We start from the raw sequence: 18,529 nt of genomic DNA, 5'->3' as shown, positions 1-18,529 counted from the left end.
GCAGGATGTTGTGCTTTCTTTCCCTGATCACCTTTTGTTTTCTTTCAGGTTGAGCCTAATGCTACCATAGCGGAGATCAAGAACCTCTTCACTAAGTCCCGTATGTATGGAACAAGTTTCCTTGTGTGACTCCTGCGGTACGCACGCACGCACACACACACACACACACCAGCACGGACCCTTTGGATTTTCCCCCATGTCATATCCTCGTCTTCACAATGGGAGCAGCCCACAGAGGGAAGGAGGGATAGAGCTGAAAACACAGAGTCAAAAGTGCTGAACTACTTCCTTAATGAGTAAAACTTGCCACTTGAAACACACATAATGTCACTTTAATAATGAAGCCTTGAAAATACTATTTTGGCTCAAGTTTTTCTTCTAATCGGAAACAAATTCTGAAAGGGTGATAGCTTCCGATTCTGAACTTTCATTCTTATCTCCACAGATTTTGAGAAAGGAAGCTATTAACCTATTAAGCAATTGACCTGACCTTGCTAGTTTACTTTTTTCTATGTTGGCTTATTTCTTGATTTAGTGTGTGTACTTCCAGATGTGTGTGTTTGTTAGTTAATAGTTAAATTTGTATCCTGCATTTCCACCAAATGGCGCTCTAGGCATCTAACAGCAATATACAAAATACAGTAAAGGAACAATAAAACATAGATGTCTTTCTTTTACTTGCCGCTGAAAGAAGGAACATCTCCAGTTAGGGCTGGGACTTAAACCCTGGAGTCAGTGCAGGCCATTGTCAACAACAATGAACTAGATGGACCACTGGCCTGACTCAGTATTTAACAGCTTTCTTTTTCTTTTTTTCTTTTCCCAGATCCTCAGTGGTATCCAGCCCGGCAGTCTCTGCGACTGGATCCTAGTAAGTTGGTATTTTAGAAAGCATTCTTATACTTTTGGTGTCTCTTTTTTGTAGGTAGCTTGTCTTAGCTAGGAAATTATGGTGGGTGGCTGGGAGTGGGTTGGCAGACTCCATATGGGGTTGCTAAGTCTTTAATCATAGGATGCAATGGATGTGGGAATTTCTGGCCTTGGGAATTCTTATGAGGCGGATGTTTGAAAGTTTGTGTAACCAGTCATTTCTTGGATGTCCAGATTATTGTGAAATGAGACCATCATTAAGCATCCATCATCTCTTTTGGAGCTACCCCCACCCCCAATTGTGGCTTCCTCTTTCTGGATGTCAGGCAGCCAGAGATTTTCTGAAATGTAACCAAAGAAGGAGCCATTTGGTTTGGTGTCCCGGTCAAGGTGCCTAGGCAACTGGAGCATCGTTTTGATTTCTTCTTTCTTGCAGAGGGGAAGTCTCTAAAAGATGAAGACATCCTTCAGAACTTGCCGGTGGGCACCACAGCAACACTGTATTTTCGAGACTTGGGAGCACAAATCAGCTGGGTAACGGTAAGGGCTCCTCTTCCTTCTCCACGGGACCCCTCCCCCCAGCTTTCCCATGTCCTTGTTTTTCTTACTCTCCGTTCGTCCTGCCTTCTTCCTGTCAGGTGTTCCTCACAGAGTATGCTGGACCCCTGCTCATCTACTTGCTCTTTTACTTCCGGGTACCCTTCATCTATGGTCATAAGTATGACTTCTCCTCCAGCAAGTACTCTGTTGTACAGTAAGTATGTGCAGGCCAAGGTAGGCATTTTGCTTTTTGTGTTTAGCTTGTACTGGAATACTTCCCACTAATTTAGCGGGGATCTGAGCCCACACCAAGGATAGTCAATGGGAAGAAAAATGTGTCCCATTTTACTTCCTCCCTTGTTGGTTTGGCCTCTCACCCTTCTTGCATCCTGCTGTTGGAGTGGGAACCTTTCATTCCCAAAATGGTGTCCTAGGTTCTCTGAACTACAATCGGCATTTCTAGAAGCAGTACATCAGCTGGCAGAAGATAACAGGGTTGCGTACTGAATTATCTGTGGCTGTTGGACACAATATTGAGTGCTCCATAGCTTTCCCATGCATTTTTAATTTTTTTATTACAAAATATCACAAACATCCCCATGCATTTGTTCCTGTGGCAGGATTTTAGGTTAACACTTCTTCTAGAACAATTGACCTGACTCTGCTAGTTTAAACACCTTGCAGTGGCTGATCAGCAAAGGCCTGCAAGTAGTCCTTCTGATTGGCTAAAATATGAAAGCTCAAAGCATAACACCAGGAGGACTTGTGGAAAGCTTGGTTTTAACCGTCCTCACTGAAGTTGCTGCTTAGCTGTGACAGAAGTGTGTTTGTATTTCTCTGGAAGATTTCACTGCTATAATAATCTCCTCTTCTGCCTGCTTTCTCTTTTTCCTTCCCAGCTTGGCCTGCATTTGTCACTCTTTCCACTACATCAAGCGCCTCTTGGAGACCCTCTTTGTCCATAGGTTCTCCCATGGCACAATGCCCTTACGTAACATCTTCAAGGTGAGCAGTGCTGGTGATGAAGCTAGGGGAGGAGCAGCATCAGGAAAGGACAAGCAATGTGATGGCTGCAAAGGGCAGCCCTCAGAAGACCTACCTGTGGTTTTTAAGTAGCAAATGGCCTTGGGCATCTTCATAGAAATGAGGGGGAGGGTTGGCCTCATCCTCTGCTTGAGCCTTTCTCAGGCTATGAAGTTGGTATAGTTGGCAGATCCCTGTTTTGCTACAGCTTAACCAGAGAGCCATATGTGTTTCTTTTCTTTCTCCAGAACTGTACTTATTACTGGGGCTTTGCTGCCTGGATGGCATACTACATCAATCACCCATTGTATACTCCACCAGGTGAGCCTGGAAAAGAAGGGGAAGCTGGGATCTTGGTGGTTAGTGCTGGGCAAAGAGTCCAAGTGGCCTTTTAAGCAGTTTAGTATTGATTGATTGATTGATTGATTGATTGATTGCACTTGTGTACCGCCCCATAGCTGAAGCTCTCTGGGCGGTTTACAGCAATCAAAAACATTATAACAAATATACAATTTGATACACATATTTTAAAAACAATTTAAAACACAATTTTAAAATTTAAAACAATATAAAAACAATTATAAAAATAATAAAAACAGTATTAATGGGATTAATCTTTCTTGCCTTGAATTTACCAGAAGAGTATCACATTGTATTCAGCATTGGTTCTTGGCACAGGAGATAGCGTGCTGCTGATTTGTTTAGGTGTTAATTGGTCAATCCAGCATATCAACAGGACGACGACCATGGCTGTGTAAACTCTGTTAGTCTGGGAAGTGCAAAAATCTAACGATACATCAGAATCTCATCTTTCATTTCTTTTTAAAACTAAAATGTATAGGGCTTATTGTTACAAAGATAGGCTTGCGGCTTAAATTGTCAAAGCAAAGGAAGGCAGTGAGTATGTGCTTAGAGCCAATCAGGATTTCCAGGAGATCAGAAAGCAGGTCTCCAGTGCTCCACATAGCTCTTTGAGAGGCAGAATAAGTTATCCATGTGTTTCCTATTCCTAGCAGGATTCAGTTTTTTTATTTTACACAAGGAAAGATAAGCATTGAACTACAGTGATACGCACAGTCCACATGTTCTTCCCCCAAGGGATAAATCTTTAGTTTCCCCCTTCCCTTTCCAAGATTTTCCAAACTAAATAATTGCATGCGAGGTAGTAGCCCTGGCCTTTGCTTCCTGCTGCCCTCTGCTGAGGGTGGATAATTCTGTCGCATGCTTAGATCATTCAGTTATTTCTGACATGGAGACATGGTACCTGTCACCAGAGGACACAGCATGTTACATCTCTTCATGAGCCACTGCTCTGGGATTTGCATCCTTCCAGTGAGAAGGCACACAGAACAATGGCTCATGCAGATATGTGAAGGGATGGGGCTGCTCTGTGGGTGTGTCTTTCTTTGCATAGTGGTTAACAGTGGCAGACTAGGACTGGAGAGGTGTAGGCTCAAATTTCCCACTCAGCTGTTAAACTCATCAGGTGACTTTGGGTCAGTCACACTCTCATCTTAGCGTACCACACAAAGTTGCTCTGAGGAATTAAAAAAAGGAGGGTGACATGTACGTTGCCTTGAGATCCTTGGATTAAAGGCAGAATATTGTTTATATTTATATCCTATCTCCCGTTTGTATAAATTACTCCAAGGTCTAGATTAATTTTTAACATCTCAACAGACTAGCATATCATAGCTACTTAACCTCGAATGTAACTTTCTGGACTTACTGCACACAAGCCCAGTTTGATCCCATTTCATTGTTGTGCCTGTAAAGCATGTTGCTGGGTTTAGTCTCTTTTCAAAAAATATTTAAAAGTTTGTAAAAAGTGACAGCAGATCTTCTCCCTTGATTTTTTAAAGGGCAAACATACCAATTGTCTCTTAACATTTCATTTTATGATTTTGTCCTTCATGCCCTGTATCTGGTTAAAAGAAACAAAGGGAGGAAGAAGGCACTGATGTCTCTGCAATGACAAAGTGAAGTCTGATTGCAGCTCCTCTCCCAGTTTCGTTTCCCTTACTCCAGTTCCATTATACATGCCTTCACAGACATATTTGTAGCAGCTATCATAAGTCCTCCATTCTGGAAAACACCATTGAGTTCTGCTGTCAGTGTAGAATCTACTTCCTATAGGAACATACTAGCTGTTCCTACTGCCACAATTACCCTCATGTCCTAATGTTTTCTGTTTTCTCACTCTCCCCCTCCCCTTTTAGCATATGGACACGAACAAGTGAAACTGGCACTTATCATATTTCTGGTAAGAATTTGTAGATCCTTAAGGATAGGGGGTGTAAAAACAGCCCCAATGTAGGGTTAAAGGGAGGTGTGCGCGTGCATGTGTAGAGAGAGATTACAGAAAATGGGGCAGGAGAGACTTGGGTATGTGGGGATTTGGGACTATAGGCAGACTTGGGATGGAAGTTCAGCCATGCAGAGGCAAGGATATAAATCTGAGGGGTTATTTCTGCAGAAACACAGCTGTGCAACAGTCAGGGCTACCTATCTGTGGCATGAGACCAGGCCCTGCACAGGCTGATGTTTTTCTGTGCTCGATCTTGCTCAGACTGTAATGATTCCCCCACATAATAGAAAGTTGCTATGTGGTTTCAGGTGGTGACTGAAAAAATGGAGTCTGATAAGAAGTGCCCAAACTCGTGATGAGAGAAAGAAACTAATTCCTCCTCCTCTTCCTGTTTGTGCTTCTGCTGTGGTTAAGACCAGGCTGCCGCCTTCTGTTCTTGCTAGCACCATCTATGTACTTGGCACTTTCCAGAGAATTGGGAGGATAGGTCCCTTCCCCAAGGAGACGTGGTGGTAGGGAGAGCTGTGTGAGGTTGGTGGTTGGTCTCTTTGTATGTGTATGTTGTCACTGGCTTTGTTTCCTCTTGCAGTTCTGTCAGCTGGGAAACTTCTCAATTCATATTGCTCTGCGGAACCTGCGCCCTGCTGGTGAGTACAGAGGGGCCTTTTGGAGTGCTAAAACAGGAGGCAGATGAGCAGCACGATTAGGATCTACTCTTATGGCCAGCCCATGACTGATGAGACTCTGTGCAGATAGTCTTTGACTTCCTTCAGTGCCTGTGTAAATTTGCATGATTCATTCATGCACTATTGGTGTGCTTTGCAGAATCTAGGTTATGTTATTGGGGATTTTTTAGGAAGAAAAGTTTGAGTGGAAGATAGCAAAGGAGGTGTGTGATAAAGAGGATAAGATAGGTGCAAATAGGGATTGAGGAACAGCCAAGAGGAATGAGGGGATATGTAGATTAGAAGCTTGTTCCCATGCCTTTACAAGAGTTCCCTTCTCTGTCAGACCCATACACTCACCCCCATTTTTGCTGGGGTTGTTGAGGCCATAGATATCTTTACTTAGTGCTGATACTCTCCAGCATTTTTCATTCTGTGTGTGTAGGCATACATGCGCGCACACGCACACACCCTCCCTACTTGAAGGGGCCCTAGAAGTCATGTCATCCAGCTGGTTTTTGTTGTTGTTGGAGGAGACATTATACTAAAATATCTTGACAGATTCTGTTAGTTGACCATTTTTCTGTAAAATTCTTTCATAGGTTTCAGCCAGAACATAGGGTGGTAACCAGCTAATGTGTCTTGTCAGTGCAAGAATATACCCTTGCACAACAGAACTCTCTCCCTGCCTCCAACCCAGATCTGCTCTGGAGGGTTGGGGGAACCCCTAGAACAGATTTAGGGGGCATGCAGGGGAGAGTAGGAGGAGGAAGTTCTGTTGTGCAAGTGGAAATCCTTGCACTGACGGAACACATTAGTTGGATATCACTCATTATGTCAGAGAGAGGTGCTAAATTAATTTAGATGCCATATTTCTTTGATGGACTGCGTTCAGGCGGCTCTCAGTTAAGATGTAGGGTGCCTCTGGTCCACATCTTTCTGGTGAAATAAATAGTTGAAGTGCAGGACCCCATGCAGTGGTGTCTGCAAATACCTCAAGCCATGATGGAGTTTAAGATGATGAGGGTAGCAGTTTTTCGTGGAGCTGCCTGTGAGGAGGAAGTAGAATAAAGTCCCCGTTGAACAAGTTGGCTCCACCAAAAGGCATCCTCGTATACCACAGCTGCCATACCTTTCAGTAGAGAAAACAATATCATGTGTAGAATAAAGGTGTGCATTACTTTCTTTATGAATTAAATCAAATTCTTCTTAATTCTCTCCCTAGGTTCCAAGGCCAGGAAGATCCCATATCCTACCAAGAACCCCTTCACGTGGCTTTTCTTGCTGGTCTCCTGTCCTAATTATACCTATGAGGTGAGAACAGGATAAAGCCTTACAACACATTAGAGATGCTTGAATGTGGAAGATGCCCCATGTATCTTGGTCTGTACACATTTTTATATTCAGTATGTGGCAGGAGCAGCAGCTGCTTGACAGCCACCCTGAGTGCTTAATTTTTCCTTCTGGACCTGTTTTTTGACTGAATGGCGAACTTTTATTCATCCAGGACATCGTGTGTATGTGGCTCCTGAACATTACATAGGATGTTGGTGTTTTGGTTTAGTTTTCGTCCTTCATATTCAAATATTTGATATGCTGCTTGCCAGTTGTAATTTAAAACGAATTTGTATAACCAGCAGAGGTCCTCTGTCCTATATGGCACTGCAGAGGGAACATTGGGTTAACCTTAATGTTTGTTGAAATAAGAGTGTTTTAATCTTGCTTCATAATGTGCCTTGAGCAGTTAGTTGACACCTTGAGCGCTTGCTCTATGTACACTTTTCATCCCTTATTTTCTGCAGTAAGATACTCATTTGGTATCAGATTGGCATTGAGTACCCATTTGAGAAATTCCAGACCCATTTTAACTGTGGCTGTTGTACTCCGGTGAATGTTGATATTCCTTCTCTGAGTTGTAAGTAGGGCAGCCACTTCCTTCTACTTACACAACAGCCTTTGACCTAAATCCAGTATATAAGACCAACTAATTTGTCAGGCAGGTATGTCTTAAGGGGGAACAATCTGCTCCAGAAGTCTGCTTTCACTGCAAGTACAGAAATATACTTTAGGGATGAGCAAGGCTCTGGTCCCTTCTTATACCTGTGAGTAGCATCCAAAAAAGCTACTGATTTTTTTATTTCACCATAGCTGAGGAACACATTATTCATCTGAAGGATCTGCGTTGCCTGCCACAATCCTGACCTATTCTTTTCCTTCTCTTCCAGGTGGGATCCTGGATTGGCTTTGCCATTATGACTCAGTGCCTTCCAGGTAAGTCATGGCCTGAACTTAACAAAGATGTTGAGTCTTAACCAATACTTTGTAGGGCATAATGGTATGGCCATGAATCACTGATGACAATGTTGGCTAGGGCTGATGGGAGTTGGAGTCCAAAACATCTGGAAGGCACCAGGTTTGAGAAGGCTTTCCAGGACTCCAGTCTTCTGGCTATCCAGAACAGGATCACACTTGGGAATTGTCTGTGAAAGAGTGAAGATGCTAATTAAGCTAAGGAGGGGGAAATATCTTCCATATGAAATGTAGACGCCTAACACTGCTTGCTGAGATTATAGGTGTTGCATTACATGGGTAAGGTGGGGTTTTTGGTAAACATAGGTCACAAACGAGACACTGACCTGTGAGCAGAGAGGTTTGTCTTGCACTGGCTTGCACGAAGGCAGTGCAACAATTCTCTCCACTCCTTTCAGGAGGCAACAAAGATAGCCAGGTATAGAAAGTCTTGTGATAAAAGATTGAAGGAACTGGGAAGAGTAGACAAAATAAGATAGCACTCTTCAGATTCCTGAAGGACTGTTCCATAGAAGGCAGATCCTGTTTTCTGATGGTCAGGTTATAGGAAGGTAGTTTTTGGTTGAACATTAGGAAAAATGACTTGACAGTAAGAAGTTTGACCAAATCCTGGGGGTAGGGAAACCTCTCCCTCACCAGAAGACTTCAGGCATATACAGGACAGCCATCTACTGAGGGTGCTTTAGCTCTGGATTTTGTGCAGCAGACAGAGTTGGTTTTGATGTCCTGCAAGCCTCTTTTCAATTCTGACTCTAGATCAGGAATGGGGAACCTGTGGGCCTCCAATTGTTTCCAGTCTCCTATCAGCCCATCAACATCACCAGTTGTCTGGTTGTAGGCTAGCATCAGCTGGGAAGGCCACTAGTTTCCCATCCCTGCTCTAGATAATGTAGCCCAAGGCAAGTACTGCTATCAGAATCCTAGACTGTTGTAGAGTGGCTTGATATTCCAGCTTGAGTGTACTGTCAGCATAATTTTTGTTCGTAGTTTCCCACCTTGTACAGTTGCTAACATCGAGTATGTTAAGAGGGATATAGGGAGTAGAAAGTATGGAGGCCTGTATAGATACTAATGACATGTAACTCTCTCTTCTTTGACAACAGTGGCTCTGTTCTCCTTGGTTGGATTTATCCAAATGACGATCTGGGCAAAGGGGAAACACCGAAGTTATCTAAAGGAGTTCCGGGATTATCCGCCACTGCGTTCACCCATTGTCCCTTTCTTGCTCTGAGCTGGAGGCACTTGCCGCTAGGTCTGGGCGGATGGTTCTGTTTCTGTTTTTTACCTTGTGAGCAGGTGATATTGGATTCTAAAATGAGGTTTTCCTCTTGCTGCCTGCACTGTGATCTGAGGGAAGCTGTAGGGATTTCCTTGCTTTTGTAAGTTGCTGCCCCCTCCCCACAGAACCTTTTGTCCTTATCCCATTCCAAAGCCTTTCTGAAGTTGGGAGCAGCCTTTCCTACAAAGCACCCATCAAGTCAAAAGCTTCAGCAAAGGGAACAGTCAAATTTTCAAGAGAACAAAGCAACAGCTGGGTCCCAAGTCTGCAGGAGCAGGTTCCAAAAGCTAAATCTAGGCAGCTGGCACCTGGCCTAAGGTGAAAACTATTATCTCCCCCACTAGTGCTTAGGAGAGCAGGCCTAGGCTCTAGTATAGTTCATCAGTGTAATTTAGGAGCTGTCTCCTAGCTCAGCTTTGAGCATTCTTCTTGACAAAGTGAGCCCCCTAGTGCCAAATACTGGTATGGCATAAGTCTACTTTGCCACTGCTCTTTCTGGAATGCTTCCCTATTCTGAACGTTCCTAGCTTTCTGGAGGGAGTAGCACTGATGCAGATGAAACTGTCTTCATCTCTTATGCAGCATGGCTTTGTGCATCCTCTGGCCCTTGCTCCAAAAGTAGGTGTTGGTACCTGAAACCCAAAGCGAAGTATGATATGAACAGCAACATCAGGTGTGTTCTTCTCTTCCAGTGCAGTTGTGATTATATAATTCTAGGCAAGCAGGGTAGGTTGTGAGATGCGAAAGATTTGGAAAGTTTTCAGAGAATCTATCTACTGCTATAGAGGCAAAGGGGGCATGTTAGGTGTGACCAGGGAGCAGCCGACACATTATATGGGTGGCTTCAGTACCATCCACAGTGCAAGCCAGCACCTCCTTTGGCAAGTGAATGGATTCGGGTTAGCACTCAGCAGCCCTCCTCAGCCCACATGTGAAGCATATACTGTCTAGGATGTCAAGTTATGCCTTGTATAGCTGGAAGAGGAGGTCCTTGAAATGAGGTTGTGAAAAACAAAGCTTTTGCATAAGCTGCCATTCTATTGCCACTCCATGCATTACTTTGGACATCAGGCTCACTCCTGCTCGTTCCATATATGTGGTATCAAAACTGCTAATGGTGTCAGAATTCTGCAAGAGAAAGCTGTACCTACAGCTGCATTGAGGCTCTTGGGGCCGAGTGGGAATTCTTTGATAGCTAGTGGCTGTTTCAAGTCCCTAAAGAGAGGAAAGGCCCGAAGGTCTTACTATGGGGAAAATTCAGTGTTACAGAAATTTTGACAGCCTTCCTGAGTGGAACTTGCTTCTCCTTTCCCATTTTGTCTTAATGTCACCGACGTTGCAATCCTGTGAAAACTTAATTGGAAGCAAGCCCTATTTAACTCAGTGCAAACTTCTAAGTAAACATGCCTAGGATCAGGTCGAAAGTTTGCAGTAGTCTTTGTTTATGCTGCATGTGAGTAGTCAGATACTGGAAACCTGCTGGGCTCCATGGCAGCTGTTTAAATGAGCCACTGACTTGCTATGGTCTGTTTCATGTGGAACCTTCTTCCTTCTTGGAATTCCAACAATAAAAATAATCCAACCCCCAGACCTGTTTCTTTCTAGAGCACCATATAATTAAATGCAGAAGCACTGGAGTCTTGCCTTGCTCTGTGCAACGCAGCCTAGTGAAAAGGAAGAGCAATACTCTGCTTCATATTGGACTATCAAGTCTAAGAGAGGCAAGATGCTAAAAAGCAGAAGGTAGCTCAGAAGTGGCAATTGCACTGCTGCACCTTGCTACAATTCAATAGATATCAAAAGCTTGGAATTATAAATAAGCTAACTAATGGAAGTTCTTGAAAGCCTGCTCACCACTTGAATATTACTTTGAGCAATTCATGAGTTACAGATGACATGTTGGCTCAACAATGAGTTGTTGAAAGTGATCAGTAAGATTACTTTGGAACCTCACAAGCGGCGTAACCCAAAAGCTGATAACAAGCTGTAGATTATCCTGGCTAACAGCTGTTTCTGAATCTACCATGAGCATATCCAATACTTAAAAAAAGTTTGTCAGGCCATGCTTTGTTAACTTCATATATACTAGCTATGCATTGGCAGGAGTATTACTTCACTGAAAATTAAACAAAAAAGTGCAAATATGCAAGTATTTTCTCAATTTAGGCTAAGGCAGCAATCCAGTACACACTTACCTGGGAAGTAAATCACATTGAACCCAGTGGAGCTTACATCTGAGTAGACATGTATTGGATTGCAGCCTAAGTGGATTAAGATACAAGGGCACTAGAAGCATAGAATCCTGTGAGAGAAACAAATCCTTATTATCTTTAATTTCTGAGCTAGTTGGAAAAGGAACCTGTGTTTTGAGTTTGTCTGTTTAGAACTTCAAACTGTTTTAGCAAAGTGATAACCTGCTGCACTAAGATGCCTAAGTGCAAAGGTTTCTTACTATAGATTTCTGCACTAAGAAGTGGCATTTATAGTTTAACTTTTTAGGCAGTTGTCATGCCCTACCAGTGGAGGGTTCATAAACTGCAGTAATAGGAAATTTGTGGCCCACTCATCTGTTTATTGGACTCCATCAAGACCCCAGCCAGCATGGCCAATGACCAGGGATGATTAGAGTTGGGAGTCTGACAGGTTTTCCACCCACACCTTAGTTGAATTGTTGCTCAGAAAAACCTATAGCCATATTTCAACCAGGACCTAATACAGCCTTCCCCAACTTTTGTGTCCTCCAGATCTTTTGGACTACAACTTCCAGCAGTCAGCCTGGCCAGTGAAGTTGTAGTCCAGAATATCGAGAGGACACTAAGTTCAGGAAGGTTGATTTAACAAAAGCTTTCATAGTTTTGGTGCTGTCTGGCTTCTTCAGGTAGGCCACACCCTGCCCACCTCCTGCCATCTGGTGGGTGTGGTAACTCCTTGTGATTGTATGCAGAGCAAAATATCACACTCAGAAGCAATGATCACTAGGCAAAAATGGATTGAAAGTTTATATCATTGAGACCCCCCATGCACCCAAAAAGCGATTTCAGGAAAAGAATGACAAAGGTTAAAAGCATGAGCTATGTGCATACCCAGACTAGCAGTTAAAACACACACAGCAGTTGGTACCCTGGTCTCTGTCTCTGCACCTTTTCATTAGTCAATACATCCAACAACTCAGAAAGGAGACATCTTCATCCCTTCTTTTAAAGATGATCACTACAAATAAGAGTAATGAGGTCGGGGGGGGATTGGAACCTAGCAGTCAGATCCAATTCCTTCTTAAAATTGGGAATACAACTCGGCAGTCTTTGCTATGAGAAAATCCAAACCTTAAAAGCTAAGAAGCATTCATTAGTCCTAAATGTTCAAGTGCAGTTTATTTCATATAATTTCAGGCAAACCACAGGATAATGTCTTTATTATTTTCCACATAACAGACCCGGCAGATTCCACAAGCCTCTTGTGGAAGAGAGGCACACTGAAGCTAGTTAAGATGCTGCTGCAGCTGCTGCTTTTTCCTTTTGTTCAATGCGCTTCTTCCGAGTCAGCAAGCGCCTCTCCCGTTCAAATTCCTTCATGCGCATGACATAGCTATAGGAAAGCACACAAGGGCAGGGTGTTTCAGAGCAGTTGATCCTTACCAAACCATCCTCATATTCCATGGTTTCTAGGCTAGAAAATACTAGTTGGTTTGAATCCTTCATGTAAGTTAAACACACACTTGCAGACTTTTATTTGCACCAAGAGATAGATACCACTTTATGCACCCATTATTAAGACTCTGCTGATAAGGGCTCAGTGAGGCACTCTTAATTTCTGTTATTATTTAACAGCCCTTCGTCCAAAGGTCCTAGAGTGGGTTGCAACAATGTTAAAATTCGACATTAAAAACAGTTTAAAACCAACCTAAAGTCCCAAAATACAATGGGTCCTAAAAACACATAAGCGTCAAAGGCCGGGATAAAGAGGCACATCTTCAACATTTGCCTAAAACTGTACAGTGAAGTTGCCAGACGCATGCACCTAGGTGGGGAGGGAGTTCCACAACTTAGGGGCCACCACAGAGAATGAACCATTGGTTCTCAGCTGAAAGGTGATTTTACTGGATGCCAGTCCATCACGTGCGTGGGTAGTAGTCTGTCGTCTGAGTCCAAGGACAGGAAATGGGCTGAAGTTGCAGCCCGAGGGGGGATTGCTGGCCTGCAGACCCCAGTTCATCTCCTGTCCTAGTCCAAGGCAGATGCATCAGAACTACTCTCCACATGAGTTCTTACCATTTTTTTTTTTTAATTCCCTGATTTTTCTTTTGCCCTTCTTTGTCCGGGGCTACAGAGCCGAAGTTTCCCTTCCCCCCCTTTTATTGTCTTGTCCCCTTTTAACCCATTTTTGTACCTTTAAGTTTTAAAAAAGTTTTTTGGTGTGAACGGGCGCCATTTTGTCTTTGCGTGGTCGGGAGCCCGTCTCAGCCTTTGTTGAGGCTGCGCAATGGGGCACCTGAATTTAGCTCCTCAGAGGCTGCCCCCTTCCTCGTTCTCTGCGACCCTACCGGGGCAGGACAGCAGTGGCCTATGGGAGGTTGTGGCCGTGGCTAATTTGTCCTGGTGCAGTGAGTACAATGTGGCAGGGTGTTTGTTATTGCGGCTGCAGCCACCGCCAGTGAGCTGCTGGCCAGTGGGATCCAACGCAGCCAGTCCCGCCACAGCCCTGTTTTTTGCCCTTGCGGCTCCTGCAGCTTGTATCCAGCACGGATTCCCCGGTGATCAGCTGGCCAGCAGGTCCATCGCAGTCCTGCCAGTACAACGCGGTGGGGTTTGTTATTGCGGCTGCAGCCACCACCAGCGTTCTGCTGGCCGGCAGGATCTTACGCAGCCGGTCCCAAGCCACCCCCCCCGAGCTTCCAAGGGTGGCAGAACTACTAAAAGGGTCCCCTCTGCTGATCTCAACACCTGAGAGGGTCTGTAGGAAAGGAAGCGGTCTTTCAGATATTTGGGACCTAAGTCATTTAGGGCTTTAAACGCTATTGTGAGCACCTTGAATTGGGCCCAGAAATAAACTGGCAATCAATGCAGCTGTTTTATAACAGGTTATATGAGATCTAAAGGGAACCCCAGCCAGTAATCTGGCTGCTGCATTTTGGACCAGTTGAAGTTTCTGAGTCATCTTCAAGGGCAGCCCCATGTAGAGTGCATTGCAAGTAATGTGGAAGTTACCAGAGCATGGAATACTGGTGCCAAGTCATCTCTGTTCAAAAGGATTGAAGCTGGTGAAACAGCCAGAGCTGGAAAAAGGCACTCCTAGCCACTGAGGCCACCTGAACTTCCATTATTGGATCCAGGAAAACCCCCAATGCTGCTCCCCAGAGAGTGCAACCCCATCCAGAACAGGCCATCTCCCCACCCCCCAGCCATGAGAACTCTGGACACATAACACTTGTCTTTTCAGGATTCAGCTTCAATTTATTGGCCCACATGCAGCCTATCACTACCTCCAGGCACCAGTACAGCATCTCAACTTAGTGCCCCAACCAATGTCAGGAGAGAATGCCGTTAAAAATATTTACTAGTTTAGACTTGACTTTACCTTGAAGGACTTGCATAAGTGACTTTATGAGCAAAGAAACTCAAAAGCCAAACTGAAGCTCACTTAAGAAAGAATAGTTAACAGACTACCACGTAAGATTTCCCCTTACCCACACCATGGGGGTTGTGACACAATAACTTCCCCACATGCTACTTGTTAGTCTCACTGAATTCTTATGGTGGGTGAAGTTTCTCTGAGTGATACAGGAGTGTTTGCAGCAAGTGGTTTTCTAGACCATCTCCAAGGCCAACTTGGAAGGGTAGTTTACAGAATGAAGAAGACTAAAGGCAACAACGAAAAAGGGAAAGTCCAACTTACTCCAGGTGTTCACAGTAATCCCAGTCATGACGCTCATGTTTGCATGCAAAGATATTTGGAAATTTGTCACGTTTGCACTTCAAAAACTTAATGAGATAGTGGGCACAATAATCCCGGTCTTTCATAGGAAGCTGGGCATCATTCATCTGCTGCTGTGTTGCTATCATCACTGTATGAGGAAAAATGGAAGTGGATGAGATGGATACAGAGAAATCAAGATCCAGACAGAAGCTCTTCACTATCATCAACCTGTTTGAAATTCTGATGCTAACAAAAGGAATGGTAGTGACTTATGACCTTTGGAAGCCCATCTGTTCTATTAAAGTCAATAGGCCATACCAGTATAAATCCAAGTACTTGTCCACATAGTGGTGGATATAGCAATCACAGCTTGTTCACACCAGTGCAAGAATACAGAGGTTTTGCCCCAGGTTTAGCACTACCGTAAATCTTATTTAAGCATATTTAAACAAATGCATTGTGACTTTGCTGTACCAGGAGCTGCCAACCCATTGCCTGCTGATGCCATGGTGCCCACAAAGGCCTTCAGTGGTACTCCCAGCAGGTAGCCCAGAATCTGAGGAAGAAAGTTATAGAGTAAAATGTGCAGGTACCATTCTAAGCAATTTCTGTGAAATGAGCCAGCCTGGCTGCTTCTGCCTGTCAGTGTTATTAGACGAGGAGCTATGATTGGTAAGTGAGTTGTTTGGAAACCAGGCACTAGGAATCCCTGGGCTCTTAAAGAACTGCTGTTTCGGCCTCCCTTTTAGTGCACTTTTCCTGCTTCTGTCTTTTTTTCTAGTCTTTGGGATCTCCACAGTTGCCCTTCCTTTTCCCCTAGTAACCAGGATGCATCTCTCCTGTGCTGGATTCACCTGTAATCAGGCAGTGCCTAGATGTTATCTTCTGCAAATAATAATACGCACTAAATGAGGTGAATGTTAAAGAATCCCCCTTTCCCCCCTCAAAGGCAAATATGAAAACTTTGCAAAGAGCCTTGGGCATGTCTCCTGTTTTGTAGGAACTAACAACCAGGATCTCATTAAAAATTCACTGTATTAACAATATAGTAGTATACATGTCTACTCAGAAGTAATTCTCCTTTTGTTTAATGGGACTTACTTCCAGGTAAGTGGGTACAGGATGGCAGCCTAGGCTTTGGGTTTAAGGTTGGCATTAGGGAAAAACAGGGTTCTTGTGTCTTTAACAGCTGTATGACAAGCAGAAATTCAACAGGTCAAGCATTTTCTTATACAAAAATATAAATACCGGAAAAGCTTCATTGTGACTATGCTCTAATTTTGTGTTATGCCATGCCCTCATGTCAGCCATTTTCTGACTGGTGCCCTGAGCGCACACTCAAAATTTGAAATGTGACCTCCAGTCCAAAAAAGTTGGCAACCCCTGCAGTAGACATAATAGATGTGCTCTCAAGATACCTTCGGTGTCGTTGCTCCATCATCAATAACATACATATATACTTATGCATCTTCCCCATAGTGGGTTTTGGGATTTTTGAGAGACAAGCTCCAAGAAGACTCCCTATCTGGCTGAACAAAAACGTTTGATGGCAAGAGAGATCATAGCAATTAATTTGTTTTCTATCCTGGTCTTCCTCCCTCAGGAACTCAGGGTGGCACAAAAATCACAAAATAGAATCATCATAAAACCAGTTTAACTAAAATCTGTATCAAAACTCAAAAGGCAGCACTTCATACATTCTAGAAACAGTGATACACCACAAGGATATATTTCGGAGCACCTCAAGCTAATACACCTTAATAAACTGCTAATAGCTGGAAACCCACTGCATTAAAGCCACAGAATCCTCTGTCAGCTCCCTGAGCAAGAGATCAGCAACCTGGCCACTAACAGATGTGATCTGTGGACAGAATTCCAATCCCAGTCACGCTAGAATGGGGGAGGTATACTCTGTGGGCTGTGTTCCCATAAAGATGGGAAATAGATGTATAAAATAAATAAATGGACATTCCAGTAACACTAGCCATTTGTACTATAGGAGAGGTTTGTAAATGGAGTTATGGTTTTTGAGGCACAGATTTAATCTCATTTATTACATTTTATTTTACCCTTTCTCCAAGGAGCTTAGGAAGGTGAACATGGTCCTCCTTTTTATCCTCACAGTAACCCTGGAGGTAGGCACTAGCCCAGGATATATCCCAGTCAGCTTCATGGCCCAGTGGGGATTTGAAACAAGCTTCCCCTGTCCTAATCTGACACTCCTAACCTGTGGCTTTAGCGGGGTCTACAAACTGGGCACAAAAAAACTCCCAAAATTTCCTGTGCAGTAAATTAATTGTAGGCAAAATTTTGTGTGTATGTGTTTATGGGCTTTTTTCTGGGGAGGGGGTCCATAGTTTTCATCAGATTCTCAAAAAGGTTAAGAACCAATGCTCTAAAAACCATTACACCACGTTGGTTCTCCAGTGATACTGCCATATTAAGAGGCAGTCCGGGTCTGAAATACCTATTCGGAAGGAGGGATCTGCTCCACTTCACACACACACCTGCGGGGGTGGACTAGGACAAGGAAAGAAAAGCTACCTCGCAGGGTGGTTGTGAGGGCTGAGTGGGCGGGCTCTCACAGCAAAGGGGCCGGACCGGGTTAGGCTCACGGGCTACAATAGGTTAAGGATCCGAGGAGCGGAGCCAAACGCTGGGTGACCTTCTTTCCTCCCGACCCGCTCAGCTCACCGCGTTCCTTGCGCTCAGGGAAGCCATACAGGGGATCGAAGGCGGGCATGTTCGACGGCTCCGGCTCCACTTCTGCGTCCCAGAGATACCGGCGAGCTAAATGCGCCCCCATCTTTACCGTCTCTGACCCTCCTTCTCCTCCTCCTGCTATTTTTCGCTCTTTCCTTCCCCCAGCGGAAGCGGAAATAACCCTTTTGATTGAATAGACTTCCGGTAACAATTGAATGCCACTTTCAAAGAGCAGTGAAACGTATAGAAAGAACCATCTCATATTACCTCTACATACCATTTTTAAGAAGCCATTTTTAAAATGTTCCTGGGGCGGAAGTAAGAACTCATTTTAAAAATCAGTGGAGAAAAAACCCTATGTTTTACATAACTGTAATTGGGCACCAGCTATCTGCCGCAAAACGACTGGTACAAGTTGTTTCTGCTCTTTTCTAAGTCAGTTTTTGCTAGTGTGAAACATTTTGTTTTTGTTTTCCAACATTAGCCTTACTAATGCAAATTCCAATGCAAAAATCCCGTATGTTATCCCCATATTGCAGGGTGGAGGGGGCTGTGGCTGGGAGGCAATGGCTCGCAACAGCTCTGCAGAGCTAACTCTGAATATGGCAAATTGAGGGTTGGGCTTCGGGTGAAAGTCGTTTACAACCACCATATAATTTAGTCCAGTGTTTACAGTTTATCTTTGTGACAGACATAGTGGTTCTCCTCCCTCTCGTGTAAACTGGGGGTTCCAAATAAAAAAGAATTAGGGGGCCCTTATGCTCTGCAATACAAATGTAGGTGGGGTCGCTCCTACCTTAGCATCTCTAGAGTAAAAAGTGTTACATAGTTGTAATATTTGGGTTAGTCACAACCACTGTAGGGCGTGGCACTTTCACTGCATAGGGAAGAGATTTACGATGGTCTCTGGCGACGACA

The 18,529-nt window shown here is 44.0% G+C and overlaps 2 protein-coding genes across 5 annotated transcripts in view; one reads left to right on the top strand and one right to left on the bottom strand.

The window, feature by feature from the left end:
- The window catches only part of TECR (trans-2,3-enoyl-CoA reductase), a 43,520-nt gene extending 32,937 nt beyond the window's left edge, over nucleotides 1-10,583 (top strand). For 2 of the 3 annotated variants that reach the window (XM_061616611.1, XM_061616610.1), the window contains 11 exons: nucleotides 49-100; nucleotides 827-871; nucleotides 1,307-1,410; nucleotides 1,509-1,624; nucleotides 2,310-2,415; nucleotides 2,682-2,754; nucleotides 4,653-4,696; nucleotides 5,331-5,388; nucleotides 6,632-6,720; nucleotides 7,632-7,677; nucleotides 8,820-10,583. In XM_061616611.1, coding sequence (XP_061472595.1) covers nucleotides 49-100; nucleotides 827-871; nucleotides 1,307-1,410; nucleotides 1,509-1,624; nucleotides 2,310-2,415; nucleotides 2,682-2,754; nucleotides 4,653-4,696; nucleotides 5,331-5,388; nucleotides 6,632-6,720; nucleotides 7,632-7,677; nucleotides 8,820-8,947 — 861 coding nt within the window. In that variant the 3' untranslated portion in view covers nucleotides 8,948-10,583. Of the gene's footprint in view, nucleotides 1-48; nucleotides 138-826; nucleotides 872-1,306; nucleotides 1,411-1,508; nucleotides 1,625-2,309; nucleotides 2,416-2,681; nucleotides 2,755-4,652; nucleotides 4,697-5,330; nucleotides 5,389-6,631; nucleotides 6,721-7,631; nucleotides 7,678-8,819 lie in introns of those variants that run through there. The other variant, XM_061616612.1, reaches the window with a different exon arrangement.
- A 1,764-nt stretch (nucleotides 10,584-12,347) lies between these two features.
- NDUFB7 (NADH:ubiquinone oxidoreductase subunit B7) lies at nucleotides 12,348-17,839 on the bottom strand. 2 transcript variants are annotated; one of them, XM_061616615.1, is made up of 4 exons: nucleotides 17,603-17,839; nucleotides 16,010-16,097; nucleotides 14,888-15,056; nucleotides 12,348-12,580 (listed from the first exon to the last, which is right to left on the bottom strand). In XM_061616615.1, the coding sequence occupies exons 1-4, from the start codon at nucleotides 17,627-17,629 to the stop codon at nucleotides 12,478-12,480; spliced, it is 387 nt and encodes a 128-aa protein (XP_061472599.1). In that variant the 5' UTR covers nucleotides 17,630-17,839; the 3' UTR covers nucleotides 12,348-12,477. The 2 variants fall into 2 exon arrangements, with proteins under 2 accessions (XP_061472599.1, XP_061472598.1); XM_061616614.1 differs by lacking the exon at nucleotides 16,010-16,097 and having other exon boundaries at nucleotides 17,603-17,810.
- Between the last annotated feature and the right edge of the window lie 690 nt (nucleotides 17,840-18,529).

Source organism: Rhineura floridana, chromosome 3 (genome assembly GCF_030035675.1).
Source record: "Rhineura floridana isolate rRhiFlo1 chromosome 3, rRhiFlo1.hap2, whole genome shotgun sequence".
NCBI classification, from domain to species: Eukaryota; Metazoa; Chordata; class Lepidosauria; order Squamata; family Rhineuridae; genus Rhineura; species Rhineura floridana.
Note: the sequence above shows the minus strand (reverse complement) of the source record. Positions and strands in the feature narration are given on the sequence as shown.